The sequence below is a fragment of the Sesamum indicum genome, linkage group LG11 (assembly GCF_026168435.1).
Source record: "Sesamum indicum cultivar Baizhima isolate 11 linkage group LG11, ASM2616843v1, whole genome shotgun sequence".
Lineage (NCBI taxonomy): Eukaryota > Viridiplantae > Streptophyta > Magnoliopsida > Lamiales > Pedaliaceae > Sesamum > Sesamum indicum.
The window spans coordinates 13,166,860-13,182,867 of record NC_142667.1 but is presented as its reverse complement, the minus strand read 5'-3'; the positions used below and the strand labels follow the sequence as shown (position 1 = coordinate 13,182,867).

General features: G+C 34.3%; 2 protein-coding genes, 1 long non-coding RNA gene and 1 other non-coding gene across 6 annotated transcripts; 2 read left to right on the top strand and 2 right to left on the bottom strand.

Annotated features, from left to right (window-relative positions):
• Positions 1-4,372, top strand: LOC105173975 (transcription factor E2FA). 2 transcript variants are annotated; one of them, XR_848797.3, is made up of 15 exons: positions 1-465; positions 1,018-1,210; positions 1,396-1,449; positions 1,537-1,622; positions 1,694-1,782; positions 1,900-1,954; positions 2,159-2,211; positions 2,302-2,352; positions 2,441-2,489; positions 2,573-2,638; positions 2,722-2,798; positions 2,907-3,138; positions 3,544-3,610; positions 3,699-3,884; positions 3,975-4,372. XR_848797.3 is itself a non-coding variant. In XM_011095919.3 (14 exons), exons 1-14 carry the CDS (start codon positions 229-231, stop codon positions 3,830-3,832), a joined length of 1,443 nt encoding a protein of 480 aa, XP_011094221.1. In that variant the 5' UTR covers positions 1-228; the 3' UTR covers positions 3,833-4,372. The 2 variants fall into 2 exon arrangements, 1 of the variants encoding a protein (XP_011094221.1); XM_011095919.3 differs by having other exon boundaries at positions 3,699-4,372.
• Positions 4,373-5,139: 767 nt separating this feature from the next.
• LOC105174202 (alpha/beta-Hydrolases superfamily protein) lies at positions 5,140-11,604 on the bottom strand. 2 transcript variants are annotated; one of them, XM_088875487.1, is made up of 3 exons: positions 10,878-11,604; positions 6,477-7,024; positions 5,140-5,917 (listed from the first exon to the last, which is right to left on the bottom strand). In XM_088875487.1, the coding sequence occupies exons 1-2, from the start codon at positions 11,543-11,545 to the stop codon at positions 6,862-6,864; spliced, it is 831 nt and encodes a 276-aa protein (XP_088731613.1). In that variant the 5' UTR covers positions 11,546-11,604; the 3' UTR covers positions 5,140-5,917; positions 6,477-6,861. The 2 variants fall into 2 exon arrangements, with proteins under 2 accessions (XP_088731613.1, XP_011094531.1); XM_011096229.3 differs by lacking the exons at positions 5,140-5,917; positions 6,477-7,024 and adding an exon at positions 7,759-8,211 and having other exon boundaries at positions 10,878-11,603.
• Positions 11,605-14,322: 2,718 nt separating this feature from the next.
• Positions 14,323-14,396, top strand: TRNAN-GUU (transfer RNA asparagine (anticodon GUU)). Its single transcript has one exon. It is a non-coding gene; the product is annotated as a tRNA-Asn (tRNA).
• A 212-nt stretch (positions 14,397-14,608) lies between these two features.
• On the bottom strand, positions 14,609-15,236 carry LOC110012897 (uncharacterized). The gene is made up of 2 exons (XR_002288086.2): positions 15,122-15,236; positions 14,609-14,918 (listed from the first exon to the last, which is right to left on the bottom strand). It is a non-coding gene; the product is annotated as an uncharacterized LOC110012897 (long non-coding RNA).
• Positions 15,237-16,008: the final 772 nt, after the last annotated feature.

The following is a 16,008-nucleotide window of genomic DNA, read 5'->3' as shown; positions in this document are numbered from 1 at the left end:
CCCTCCACATCTATCCGAACCAAAATTCCCTCCCTTCCCTCGTTTTCTACTCCCCAACCCCAACACTCTCACGCACACAATACACTCTCACGCACACCAAACTTTTCTCCATATGTATGTATATCTATCAAAACCCTCATTTCCCTCTCTATCTCAAATGCTAAAACCTCTCTACAACTCCTTTTGGATTTTGTTAATTTGATTGATTTAATAACGTAATAATCAATAATGGCTGGGCGTGGAGCGCCGAACCGTGACGCGGCAGCGACTCCTCAGGCGGCGGGGTCCAATGGCCAGATCCTCCACCACCAGCAGACGCCGCCAACGTCGATCAGGCGCCATCTCCCGTTCGCGTCCATGAAGCCGCCGTTCGTTTCCCCAGATGACTATCACCGTTTCTCCACTCCTGCACGCGCCGCCACCTCCGCCGATCACCCTCCCGAAGCTATTGTCGTCAAGTCTCCTGTGTGTTCATAATTCTGTCACTACATTTTTATTTCACTCCTGTTTGTTTGCCTATCTCTTGCGTCTTTTCTAATTTTGGCTTTTGACTGTGCTATTAATTCCTGAGTGAATGTAAACTATCTTCGATATTTATTGGGTGGGTTTCTTTGAATCCTCATCTGTTGAATTTAGTGATCTAAAGCATTGAGCACATGGATAGTTGGAATTATTATCCTTGTAGATCTGTAAGTTTCTCCATAGCGTGACTGGTTAGCCGTTTCAATAGTAGTTTGTAAATTTGGCACCTAAATCGTGCTTTGAGCATTTGAAACCTTCTCATTTATAGATTAAGCATTCACCCTTGAATTTGTCATGCCATTTTTTTATCAATCCCAAAAAGTATCCATTAGCATGTCTAACACACATGATATCAACAACATTGCTTTTGATAACATAAAAAAGAAGCACTCAGTTTAGGTTTTGAAGTTCCTGGATGTCATCCTGAAGTTTACCGGAGTATTGTTTATGTCTACTATATCTTATGATTTTGATGTTCCAAATGGTGTCTCTCAGCCCTTGAAGCGGAAGAACGGGTATCAAAGTAATGAAGTTGAGTCTAGTGAGTGGACAGCAAGTCCAGGATATAGTGATGTCGCTAACAGCCCTTTCCGTACACCTGTATCTGCTAAAGGAGGAAGAACAAATTGTCGTTCAAAGGTCACCAAGAACAACAGATCTGTACCTTCAACCCCGATTGCTAATGTTGGTGAGACATATTGTAATATATTTGTCGTTATCTATACTAAATAACAACAATCATCAGATGTATTTATTGAAAATTAATTGTTTAAGATTGTACATGACACCCTTTACAAACTCAAACATTTAAGGTCCTTGATAGTTTTATCGGATTCATATACCTAATAATGACATCACTGGACAAATTTGCAGATTCTCCATCCTCTCTTACTCCTGCTGGCAGCTGCCGCTACGACAGCTCCTTGAGTAATGACAGCATTCTGTATTTGGGTTTACAATTTTAAGCTGTAGTTCACCAGTCTAATGCCGATTAGTGTCTTCAATACTAAACAGGTCTTTTGACAAAGAAATTTATCACTTTAATAAAGCATGCAGAGGATGGTGAACTTGATCTAAACAAAGCAGCTGACACTTTGCAGGTGATTCATCTCTTAATGAACATACATTTTGAGCAAGTATCTACAGATTTAATTGAAGTTCTGTCTTACAGGTGCAGAAGAGACGGATATATGACATAACTAATGTCCTTGAGGGGATTGGTCTTATTGAAAAAAAGCTAAAGAACAGAATTCGCTGGAAGTAAGACTGTGTTGCATATGAGAAGTATTGTGGTTATGCTTTTAGATTGCTATCTTAATGTATGGGTAGTGGCAGTAAAATAAGAACTTAATGGGGATCCATATGATTACTAACCAGGGGACTTGATCCTTCAAGACCTGGAGAAGTGGACAATGATGCCACTCTTTTGCAGGTATGTGAGAATGACATTCTTCTCCAAACAATTTTGGTTTAACTTGTTCTTCGTGTTTCCTATCATAATTGTCCATCGACTTGCCTAAACTTGGAAGTCTTGATATGCTTGATTATTCTGTTGAGACTTTTACTTTTGATGAATGATAACAAAAGATCATTTGAACCATCAGCAATGTGTGTTTTCTTTTGTTTTCATCTGCAGGCGGAAATTGAGAATCTTTCCTTGGAAGAAAGAAACTTGGATGAGCAAATAAGGTTTAATACTTAATTGTTCATTATTTTCTGAAGCAATCCAAGCTGCCATCATTGTATTACCTTATATCATGATTCTTCAAAATATTACAGGCAAATGCAGGAAAAGTTGAGATACTTGAGCGAAGATGAAAACAACCAAAAGTAATTCTCCTCCCTACTGATATTACATTGTTAGAATAACTTGAACAATTTTCTGATCCATACCCATGTTTCACTTTGGCTGTTGCAGATGGCTTTTTGTAACCGAAGATGATATTAAAATTTTGCCCTGTTTCCAGGTTCATTTTCCTTCTATGGAGCTTACACATAACAATATTTGTTAATAAGATGTTTTAACTCTTTTAAGTGTTAATTCCGACAGAATGAAACCCTCATAGCGATCAAAGCACCCCATGGGACCACCCTTGAAGTTCCAGATCCTGATGAGGTATATCTAAGATAACCGAGCTTGCATGAGCTGTGCTAGAGTCATTCTGACCGTCCAAGTAAATTTTAATTTTTTTTATACAGGCTGTTGATTATCCTCAACGGAGATACAGAATTATACTTAGAAGTACAATGGGTCCAATTGATGTTTACCTTGTCAGGTATTAATCTATACTTTTGACAAATGAAAATTATGGTTAACCTCTTAATTTTCCACAAACTGTCGTTTATCCCTTTCCCTTTTTTAAAGTTTTTCCTTTTTGATTCAGCCAATTTGAGGAGAAGTTTGAAGAGATGAATGGAGTTGAACAATCAACTAATTTTCCTATTGCCTCGAGTTCTGGGTCAAATGTGAATCCAGCAGTGGAGAGATCCTCCTTGGCACACAGTGCACCACAAATTGAAACTCAGACACAAGAGAGCCATGAACTTAACTCAGTGTTTGGTGCTTCACAGGAATATGCTGGAGGAATGACAAGGATTATCCCCTCAAATATTGATGTAAGTGTGGTCATCAGGGATGTGTGCATTTGACTGGCTTTTACTAAACGATACTTGACACATTGATTGCCGTTATCTGGTGCAATATGGATTTTGCCAGTGCACAAGTACCTGATCTTTTGGTTCTTGTTTGGAGAGTTCATTAGGAACTAATACATTAGAGTGCAGTTTTTAGAAACTGAAATGAACGGGTAACCAAGACTATATAGCGTAGTTTTGTCATCCTTGCAGCTTTAATTCTTTCCTTTTTTGCTTTTTATTGATCTTCATCTTGAAAGGATTTTCACTATTCCTGAGTGCTAGCATCATTTTGTGGCTGAAACTTTTTTGTAGTTCAGACACATTTGTTTGCTATTTTTTACCACAAGAATGTATTTAACTTAAAGGTATTCTCTCTTTCTGCAGAATGATGCAGACTATTGGCTTTTATCAGATGCAGATGTCAGCATCACGGACATGTGGAAGACAGATTGTATTCTTCTGCCAAAGCTTGTTCTAGTTTCCATGCTTCTTGCTTATGTATCTTGTTTGAAAGCTAAATTCTATGACTTCTATTGCAGCCGGTATGGAGTGGAATGATGTAAATTTGCTTCATGAAGAGTTGGAAATGGCTGCAATTGGTACACCAGGACCACAGACTCCATCATCTAGTGTTGCTGATTTACACCCGGTTGCCAATGTGCCACCTAGGTGATACACACTTTGTATAATTTGTTGGACAAGCTGACTCTTGTCCTATTCAGATGGTAAAAAGACTTGCCTATTGGTTCTTGCTGCCCTGCTTATTCTCATCACGAATTACTTGAAGACATTGGATGTGTTGGCAATGGACATAGTAAACTTTGGAAGAGGACATGCAAGAAGAATCAAGATGGCGGGTCACTGGGAGCCATGGCTCCAATGTACCAGTTGCAGAATTGCTTGACCTCGTCCACACTTTCTAGGTGAAAAAGCATTCATTTTTGCCATTTCCATGTGAAATGTGGTGGATTGTCTGAAATGAGGTGAGTGACATAGGCTAAACTTTATGAATACAACACATGAACTGAGGCTGAAATTTATTGCTCATCCTGATCTCTGGTTAGATAGCAAGACCATAGGATAAAGTTACATTGCTGCTGATTAATACCTCATCGATTCTTCAAAAACATAACATATGCTGCTATGTAAAACTGATATTACATTATTCATCAAATGAAGCAGTGCATCCAGATATGAAACTGGGTATCTACAACTTGCAAATACTAAAATCCAACTTGTGGGCTGGTATGATCTTTCGATTTCATTTAGGCCACTAAAACGTCCGTCTACTTAGTAATGTGGTTACCTCGTTCCGAAACTTAATCCAGCAACAAGATGGATGAGAACTGAACACAACTCTGCTCACAAACTCAAAAGCTTGAGGACACTGTTCTGTTTGATAAGCTAATAACTCATGGAGTATTTTAAATTACTTGGATTGAGCTCATCTTAAGTTTGAGCTATCAAAAGCTTATTTTTGAAGTGGTTAGAATGATAATTCTGTACAAATTGTAATTTCTTTTGGAATATTGATTGATTGTATCAAAATATGAAAGGTTGATTAATATTATGAGACTATGTTATTTGTTGCAAGACTTTGCGTCTTTTTGAATTTGTAACAAATATGTAGGGATCGACCAAATTCCCTCTTCAGACAAACTTTGACACAAAGTGAGGCTATGTTCTTTTGTATCATATGTTGAGTATTTTATTATATTCATCCTAATTAAATATTCTTTTGCATTTATGAAAGCTCATATGACCACGTACAAAATTAAGAAAATGTTGAGAAGAAAATGTCGAATTCAAGAGCTTCGAAATAGTAATGAATATTGTTGGACATTTTTTATATATTGTATCCTTGTCTTTAAAGTTTAAATTGTTATAATTTAGATGATAATATGATTGAGGATTTAAAGAGCTAGCTTTATGTGTAATATTTATGTACTATAATATAATATCAAACACATACAATCAATCTTAAATAATTAAACTTCACTAAACATGGCATAAGCGTATCATAAGGTCTGTATCATCTTAAACCATTTACTAAACATGGTATGCTAATTACCAACTAATTAATTTATCATTCCAAATAATCATTTGAACCCTCATCACCTACTAAACATAGACCGCATGACTCTAAACCAAATTATAAGTATACGTGATCAAGACTGAAAATCACAACCAAAGTAGACAAAAACAAATAGATAGGACTCAGACAAAAAAAATTCTTTAATTGTCAACCTCATCACATTTGAGCAGAATCATAAAATCATGAACAATGATTAACTCTGTCCATGAACAGCCTTCCATGTCCCCAGCTGAAAGCCACAAAAATCAACTGCAACCATCTTCAGCTTCTGGTGCATTGTTCCTAATCTGTACATTACCTTAATTTCTATTCTCTCTTCAATTCCACATTGATGTAAATATTCTATACATTCTTCCTTCATTTTTTGGGTGTTGTCATTCTGAAGGTATATTTTTAGGGTTCTTTATATCATAATTCGTCAACGCAAATCTAATCTTTATACAGTAGCTATGCTAAGAGATGTTATGATGGAGGAAGCATGCCTTGAAGTCACAAAAGATGATTATAACTCAAACCCAGTACTTCAAGTTGTTGTTCACGACTTGTGGTCCTCCAAATGTTGCAACAGGCCAATAGTTTCATATACTATCTCTTAGCATCTCTAAGCGCGTCATATTACTGAGGGTATCAGCCTCATACGCATGCTTATAAAGTTTGTCAATTCTGCAGGAAGTCAAAAGAGAAGGTTTATTAGCTCCCCTTACAATTTCCTACTTCAAGAAAACATTCAATAATAGTTCTTACATACAATATCACATCTAAAAGTATCCGTAATTACTAAAAATAGTTCCAACTTATAATTAGCTGATGCGGTATGATCCACATGATAAAATATTTCTGGTTTATGAGCAAATATAATAACTAATTAAAGAGCTTTAGATCGATCTTTCTTAACGAACATCTTGCTCAACTAATATTTATCTTTCTCCGTATAATTGAAGATAATTAATTATAATTGTTTGGAACTCCAACTGCTTTGCTCTTTGTAGTGTGTGAGTTTGGGGGGGTATATGAAACTTGAACCTAAACATTGATTTCGATTAATCCTAAACCTAGTTTATATGTCTCATTCACAAATCAGACATGGAGAAACGGATCAAGATAAGCCACATAACAGTCACAAGTATATATATTTTATCCCAATCAACATTCCTGCAAAACTGGTAATACTCTAAACTAGGAAAAAACTCTTGATAACTCACACATGCAAAAATAAGACTACCTGCAGTAACATTGCACGCGATGTTCTTTCTCCGTGTTGATAACTTAATAAGAGTAAAATTTCCTATACCGCCCATACCAAAAACGGGGATTCTCCGACCAATAAGCAATTTCCCACCTCCATCCTTCTGGACACTTTCTGCTAAATGGAGCATCTGAAATTGGGAACTCATTTCTGTCCACCTATAATTAGGTGGAGACTGAAAGTAAATCTGCAACTCCTGTCTGAGTTGCAGAAGATATGTGTAATAAACCCTCGTGAAGACCGGTGAGCTCAACCAGACACTGTTGACCTATAGCTATGATCGTTTGCATAGTACGTTAATTGTTTTATAATGAACAAGTTGTACTATTAAAATCTTATCTCCTTATATTAATATCGTGTTCTACGATGATTGAGGGCTGCAGCTGTGCACCATGATAAAAACATTTGTATGGGAGTTGACTTGACTTGTCTTGTCTTGCAGGGCATCGATTGTCTGCATCATTAGATTAGCCATTCCTGCTGTTGCTTTGACAGGCTTGTACCTTCTTCTTTTGCTTTTGTACCTAGTGCCGACAATATTTAAGTAGAATGAATCAATGATCATCTTGAGGGGTTAGATGGAATGGGTTTGATGATGGATTGTGAGGTGCATGCCACTCGATTCCACCTCTTTTTATTCTATTTTGGTAGATTAAATTTGAATGGGTCTAAAAGCAGGTTGAAATTGGATCCAATTATTGGCTTCTAGAATTCAATTCAAAACATAATTTGATTTTTTTTTTTCCTCTTTCCGAATTTTCAGTTCTCATTCGTTGAATTTTGTCTCGTACCAACCAATTATTGTTCTTATGAAGTTATTTTACAAATGGCAGAAACTATATATATATATATAATATTAATTAAATTTAAGTTATTAGAGACAGGAATTATTTAATATTTATATTTTAAAACGTCCCTTTCACTTACAAACTCTACACATGAAAACTTTCATTTTTATTAAATAGATGGTAATTAATAAGATTCAAACTTAATGTCTCTTATTTAACCTCACTTTAATAACATGTCAAATGATCACCTAATTTAAAAATTTAAATTATTACAACAAAATAATAACAACAATACTTTAAGATTTTCACAAAACATATTAACTAAATTACTCATATATGTATAATTCAATAAATTATATCAATAACTCAAAATCAAAATAAAAAAAAATAAACAAGAAACTAATATATATAAAAAGCAGAATTAAATTCTAAACAGTCGAACAACTTTAAAGAAAATACGAGGCTGAAAATTCACACTCCAACAACACTATACGCTGTATAAACTATCGTAACCAAAAACTTACATTATATATATAGCTCTAATTAATCTGATCTCTTTTCAGAATATGAAAAGAAAAAGAGAAATAAAAAAGAAAAGTATATATATATATTTCTAAAGGGAGCTATTTTTATAGATAAATTGATTAATTTTTTGTAAAACGTAGTTGGCGACTTGTGAGAAAGGTTGATTGACAAAGAAGCCATGTTGGTGGTGTTGGAACACCACGTACTCCATATCTTTCCCCATTTCTTTCAATCTCTTGGAGTAGTCCTCGATTCTGTCTTTCATCACTTCATTGCCTCCAACCAGGACCAGTATTGGGCCCAGTTCTATGGACTCCAGACTTGGGCTTGATGGCCCAAAAGGGTTTGCCAGTGGATGGTCTGCGCTGTTCCCAATCGGCACTGATAGTCTCCAAAATCTTTTTGTTCACGCACATTGCAACATTATAAGTACGTCTTTTTTTTAAATTATAGTTATAATTATAAATATTTTTTTTTATCTAAAGTAAAATTTTTACAAGTATACCCCTTATGTAAATAGTGACACCCTCTCAAAAAAAAAAAAAAAAAAGACATATTTATAATTTTGTACCGTAGAAAATATTTGTATAAATAGACATAATTTCAAGAAGTGTAGCCGTGTAGATGTACTTTACTCTAATTAAAATTAAATTTCAAGAAATGTATTTAATTATGCAAAATAAGAATATTTTCTCTTCACATTATTAAAATATTTAAATTGGGAAAAATGCAAGCAACCCCCTTGTGATATCCCAAATGAGCAAATTACCCCCTTATGAAAAAATAAATAGCGATTTACCTTCCTGTATTTTTTAAAATACAACAATTTACCTCCCTATGTTTTTCAACATGAAGTAATTTACCTCCCTATATAAGGAGGTAAATTGCTATATTTTTTTCATAGGGGGTAATACGCTCATTTTCAATATCACAGGGGAGTAAATTGTTATTCACCCTATTTAAATTCCATATATATATATATATATATATATTTGGAGATGAGGGTGATGATTGAATTCCAAGGTCCATGTACTAGAAAGAAGAAAAATTCTTACATAAATCAAGTTTCATCGAGCCAATTCAATTACAAAACAAATGTGATATATTTGTTATTTGATTAGTCACTTTTTTCTGAACTATACTGCAATCACATCGTAAATATATTACACTTATCATATAATTAATTCAAATTCGACCAAACTCGATTTAGATTGAAATTTTCATAAAAAAAAAAAAAAACAGCGACAGAGCAGAGGAGATAATTAATGGTAGGGCTGGAAAACCTATTTTGAAGGGTATTATATAGTCCACAAAATAAATGGGTTGGTACAATGATCATGGGAAAGATGTGATGATTGGGAGTGGGGAGATAAGAAGAGGAAATGGAATGAAGTCCCTACGTTCTTTAATTTATGACAACCACAACATAGGAATATTACATCATGCATCTTCTCATTCTTTCTTTCATCTTCATCTCCATTCTCTTCTTTTCAACTTCTTTTGGCTAATCCTAAATCCCACTTACCTCTTTATCTGTCCCTTTCATCATAAAGTAGTACTCAAATTCAAACATCCAATCCCACCACTAATTCCTACTTATTCTTTCACTTTTATCTACCACTAATTCATTCCTATTAACTACATCTAAATCATTGTAAATGACTGTTATTAATTATTATTAAATAAAATTGATATAAAAATCACAGTTAATAAACATTGTGTGATTGCAGTCAATAATTGTCTACTAAAATTATTTTCTTATAATTATGGTAATTAGATTTGGAGATTATAATTTGAATTTATAAATCAGGTTTACAATATTAATTAGAGGTTGAATTGAGGAAACGTTGGACTAGTTACTTTCGGTGTCATTGGTTGATATAAAGTGGAGCACTCGGGGAGTCAACATTTATGTTCTTGACTAGGGTATGTTATAATGGAATTTTTTAAAATTTGTTATAATTACGTTAATTTATTTTTTTGTTATTCGACAAAATATAAATAACTTCACAAACTAACAAATACCATATGATGTGAGCCCATTGTAAGACTATTTATAATTTTTCAAATAACGAGAAAGTATTTATGATTATAACAAAGCTCAGGAGAGCTTATTGTAATTTGCTCTATTGATTATTAAGCACCGCAAGGTGAAGAGCCTAGGGGAGTGCGGATTGGATTTTCTATTACAAAATCTGTTTTATCTTTTACTCCATTTAACATACACACACTATGTGTATATAATCAATCTTTTTCTAAATAAAATATGTGATTTTATTTTTATACATTTGGAGTATATATGTTAAATAAAACAAAAAATAAAATATAATTTACAATAAAAATCCAATTCGACCCGAATGGATCTTTAATTATTAAAGCTAGCTAGGCAACAGTGTTACATTTTGAATACACTAGGAAGCAATATTCTGTGTCACCCATCCCCAAATCCACGCACACCGATACTATGATTTCTGTATACTAGATTGCAATAGGAAATTAAGACCAATATGTATTCCGACATATTAGTTCATGAAAAATGAAAATCCCATATTGACTATGATTTAGGGTTGAGAGACATATATTATTGGACCATACTCATCTCCCAAGGTTGCTCAATGGAATATTGAAATTTTGAAAGAACCGACTGTTTTTTTGTACATACAATTCCATTATTTTATCTCAATTATATCTGAATTTGAAGTATTAATTTATTTCGTTTCTATAATATATATATATATATATATAGCTTATCATTATTTGAATTATATATTATGATCAAGAATCAAGAGTTTGAGTGATATTAATTTGTATGCGGACATTACTCCATTTATATATTAATTCTCTTAATTATTTCGCTTTGTATATGGATAACATAATATATGATATGTACTACAACATATGAACTTTGAATTATTATGGATTATTGAAATGATTGAGCATGAAATAATCCCTATAATTTGTGGAATTAATTAAAGTCGCGGAAATTGGTGTCCTCGTCCCATGCAAATTCAATTTGTACGTAAAAGAAATAGGGAAAAAAGAAAAGAAGGCTTTTCAGCGTTACCTGTCAAGAATCTCTAGATTCAAGAATTGTTCGGGTGGTCCTTCTGCTTCAGACTTTGTTCTCACTGTCCCGCCAAAAAACGGAGCCATCAGCACGTAACCCCGCACCCGAACCGGGGCCAAATCCGGCGACCCACGGCGGAGCTCCACTGCTAGATGGTGGGCCAGGTTCCCGCCTGAAGAATCACCCAATATGAAAACCCTGTCAAAGTCTACTCCATCCCCCAGCCATTCATCACCACCGCCGCTTTTGGATATCAGGGCCTGGTTTTGGAGCCACTTAACGGCAGTCAAAGCATCATCCAGGGCGGCGGGGAGACGGTGCTCAGGCGCGAGGCGGTAGTCCGGGGCCACTACTAGGACTTGCAGCGCCGAAGCGAGGCGGAGACAACAGCTGTGGCAATTGGGCCACGTCCTGGAGCCGACGCAAAAGCCGCCACCGTGGAAAAAGTATAGAATGGGGAGCTTGGCGGCGGAAGGCGAGCGGGGTTTGTAAAGGCGGAGGTGGAGGTTGTGTTTCTTGTCGAATAAACAGTCTTTCCAGACGGCGGAGCCGTCGTCTTGAACTTCCATTGGGAAGTTGATGTCCTCCGACCGGAGAATGGAACCGTCGCTATATACTTGGACAATTCCTAGGCAGTCTTCGACTACATGAGGAAGAGAACCCATCTCTCTCTCTCTCTCTCTAAAAGTTTACTAGGTATGGTAGATTCTTATGAGGAAAAGCAAAGAAATGAAGGCATATATAAATAGGCTGGATTGCTGGAACGGAACGGGGAAAAGTTGGAGGATGTAATGGATAATGACAAGGGCATTTCTGGAATTACAGTGATAACTTAAAATTTATATGCCACACACAATACATAAAAAATGGATCTATTCATTATATATATCGTCAGTGGATAATTCATTTATTTTAGATAAAAAAAAATATTTAATTATAATAAATAAATATTGTCATTTAAATGAATTAGATTATTGTCTATTTCATTTAGTATATCACCCGCCAATTATGCTCCTAATCTAAAATCTCTTATTTGGACATCAACTTTACAACTGTGATAAAATATTCCTTTCAATACGATCTACATATAATTTTGAAAGTAGATAAGAATAAAAGATATTAATGAAATATTCAAAGATTAATCTGATGAAATTATAGTTATTACAATAATATTTGTGGAAGAATTCTTGTAATATATGAATGTGATCTTTGACTTAATATTCCAGTAAAATGTTACAAATTAATGGTAGCCTTGTAATTCCCAAGGTCAATGTAAGAACACTAAGTCATGTATCTCGCTCATGACTGTTAACTTCTATTGATTCACGTGACTTTGATTGATTTTGACTTCAAATTCAAAATTATATATATTATTATATATATGTTCATATATTATGTATATATTAATATATAAAATAGTTTTCTATTCTTAAAATCATAAAGCACAAGAAAGGGCCGTGTATCACACCATCTCTATTGCCTTTGTTTTTTTTTTTTTTTTTTTTGTTTTGTTTTGGTTAATACAGGGGGGACAAATTGCGTTTTTTGTCCTTTTTAATAATACCAAAAAAGAAAAGAATTACATGGTTGCAACCCCGAGCGCTAATCACCACCCTACCACCAATTCTACATCATCAATTTTCCAAATGGGATGGATACATCTATATATATGATTTGTCTGAATCTTACCAGTTCACTGATTGCAATCAACAACATGTGGATGGTTGCAAGATGGACCTGGACCTCCCTGATCTCCCAACCCAATTACAAAATAAAATAAAATATTAAATGCAAATACAATATACGTAATTTTCCTGGGATTAAGAATGTTTTTGGACTATATATATATAAATGCATGTACGCAGTTCGAAACGTGGAATAATCAATTGAAGGGGGGTTGAATTGACCACTAATTTGTCTGTGGGAGTAGTGGTATTAATACAATGCAGGGTTCATCATCGGATGAGATGAGAATATGACACTTATTGTCTGAAATTTTTGAAATTACTAAGGAAAATGGACACTAATTGTTTTCCCAACCATCATGGACACATGCCCTGCCCCATTGCCGCTGTATACTCTCCAATTCCATCACTATACTTTTTCTACAGTCAACTCAATTCTTTCCTTGTTTTTTTTTTAGAGCTTTTTTGTCTTGTTCTAAAAATTTCCATTCATTGTTGTTTCTATTCAAATTTTACTAAACGTGTTTTGAATAGATTATAACAAATAATTTCAGCTTACTTTGTATTTTTGATACTGGACACGTCACATTCAAGAACCATCATTGTATTTGTCCTCGGACAGTATAATTAAAGATAAATATATACTAAAACGAATTTGGGATTGTAAATCCTAGCCCACGATTATTTATTTGATATCAAATTAAATAAATCAACAGCGCATGATTGAACAAAGTAATAATTCGTTTAATTCATTACACACACTTAAAAAAAAAAAAAAAAAGAACAGTAATTTGATTGGATAAGGATATATGCATGCATTGGATCATGTTAATCAACTTTCACATGATAAACCACTAACAAACAATTATATATGGCCCGACGACATGCATATTGTAATTCAGAGAGCAATATTGTGAGATTTTTGGATTATTAATATCTGGAGAACTGTAGAAATGATCTTACTAGCTAGCTAGTACCTTTGACCATCCCAATCATGATAAAAATCAAGTCGCTATCCAAAAATTTGGACGATCAAAGTTGATCTTAGTGCTTTTTCCTGCATTATCAGACATGATTTTCTTTTTTTCTTTTTTGGAGAAAAAGAATAGTGTAGGAAGAAACGGTTATAAGTGGAATATTACGATTGATGTAATAGTTTGTATTTAAAATTTGAATGTTTCGTCTCATCAACATTTGTATATTTTAAAAAAAATTTATTTACATAATCTGTATTGTAATGAGTGATAATAATTTAAATTATTTTTTTTTGACTCATTTAAATCAACCCCATATTAAATAAATTAATGGTCTCGTCATAATATATATAATTTTTTGGTTGTTATATGATGTAGGAAGTGATGGAGCAACCACAAATACTAATTGGAATGATGAATATTAAATTATAGCATATGGTAGACGTTCTAATATAGTTTATGATATCTAATGAATCGGGAAAGATTTCGGATGCGACTTTTGTTCTCTTTTTTGCATCTTTATTTTGGCGGGTGATGAATTAAAAATTAGAGCAGAGAGTACCCCATTAAATCATTATCTAACCTACTTATTATTAATATTATTATATGAAATACGAAAGTATGTGATTGCGACTAAAGATTGTTTTTTCAGTACAATGGGGGTTGAGAACATGAAACCCATGATCTGTTTTTTTTCATGAAAAAAGTGATGTTAATTCAACTAATTGATTGATGGAGGACCATAACTATTTGATATATGGTAGAATCCCTCGAATAACAACTGCTGGAGTAGCTCAGTTGGTTAGAGCGTGTGGCTGTTAACCACAAGGTCGAAGGTTCAAGCCCTTCCTCTAGCGTCATGATTTTCTATCTATATTTTTCTATTTTGATTATTAATTCATTATCCCCTACCCTTACACAAAAACAATTAAAACCCACTCAAGTTTTGGACATTTAAATCCTTAAAGAACCACAATTTCAGGATCTTTCTCTCGAATCTTTACAGCATTGAACAAACTTATTCTGGAGTGAATGAAACCATCAATTGTCTTCACACTGATTTCACAAATTCTTGGTTTGCTTAGTGCATCCTTTTCACAACAAGAGGCTTCCAAAATGTCTGATCTATTAGGATTTACATACACATAAGGTTTAAGAAAAGAAGACAAGAGGAACTTCAAGAAAATCTTTGTATCAATCTCAAGGTTGTCCTAATGCATCATCATTCCGCTACAACAGTTGATACAAAATGTGCAAAACTAGAAACAAACATGGGGAGGAATGAGCTTTCCAGGATTCATGATGTCATTGGGATCCAAAGCAGCTTTAATCCTTTTCATAGTCTTTAGCGCCTCCATCCCGAGTTCTTTTTCCAGATACTGAAACAAAATAATGGATATTATTATCAGAGAACCAATCATTCTTTACAAAAGATCCGAGCGAGTCCCAATTAAAAGAGGGCGTCGTTAGGGGATGAAAGTAATGGTTTTGTTCCTCAACGGCCTCAATAAAATCAAGTTTTCCTGTGGTGATGGTTCAATGGAAGCTAATTGCAGCACAGCTGTTTGTGTATTGAAAATACCTTCATTTTCCCAGTGCCAACTCCATGTTCTCCGGTGCATGTTCCTGCTCACCCACAAAATCAAACAATTTTAAGAAAAAGAAAAGGAGAAGAGAATATCTAGGTTTTAGAATTTTATGTATTTTTCCATGTGTCCAAGACCCCTAAACCCTAAACCTCAATCTTCCACTCATTTATCATACTAGAGGGGATATAATGAGAGAAAATGAGTGGAGGATTGATAAGATCTGATAAATGTCTTGGGTGGTTATGATCTGCTAACCAATTCCTGAATTGGTTGCCAGTGACCACTACAAAATGTTGTAGTTTTGAACCTTGATTTTGGTGCATTTAGCCATTTTGATTTTCTTCCTGCTAATAGCGGTCTCTATAATTTTCACCCTTGAATCACATGGTAGTTTCTGTAATATCAACTTGATTTTTGGGTACTCGCATGGAAGAGGGAGAATGGTCCTTTTGCTCAGGAACAATTAATCAGTTATATATAAGGTAGCTGATGCTTGACTCATGCTTGTGCTTACATGTGGCTTATTGTTTATCACGTAAAGAATTAATCATTCACCTGCCCAAGTTTTTGTTATTTTTCTGCCTTCAGATACTTATGGGCAGTTTCATACATATTTGAGTGGTAACAGTTTCCTAGTAATGTGGTTTTGGTATTGCAGAAACCAGGATATTAGGCCTATAAGTTGTTGAATCTGTGGTGTTGCTTGATAAATGGCACAGCTGTTCCTGTGCCTCTTATTTAGATTCATTACTGGAAGGAGACACTAGCTTTAACTTTTTGGAAGAGAGGGTAAGTTTCATGAAGTAATCAAAATCCATTACAAGTTTTTATGCTAACTTTGTTAAAGGTTGAGGCGTCTTGTGTGATTTATGTTTCTTGT

Bases quoted from the DNA above. Each gene is read 5' to 3' on its own strand.
- LOC105174202 (XM_011096229.3), bottom strand. From the start codon at position 11,545: ATGGGTTCTCTTCCTCATGTAGTCGAAGACTGCCTAGGAATTGTCCAA. The intron at 8,212-10,877 runs GTAACGCTGAAA...GTGAACAAAAAG, and splicing joins AATCTAGAGATTCTTGACAG to ATTTTGGAGACTATCAGTGC.
- LOC105173975 (XM_011095919.3), top strand. From the start codon at position 229: ATGGCTGGGCGTGGAGCGCCGAACCGTGACGCGGCAGCGACTCCTCAG. The intron at 466-1,017 runs GTGTGTTCATAA...GGTGTCTCTCAG, and splicing joins CTATTGTCGTCAAGTCTCCT to CCCTTGAAGCGGAAGAACGG. The intron at 2,639-2,721 runs GTATATCTAAGA...TTTTTTATACAG, and splicing joins AAGTTCCAGATCCTGATGAG to GCTGTTGATTATCCTCAACG.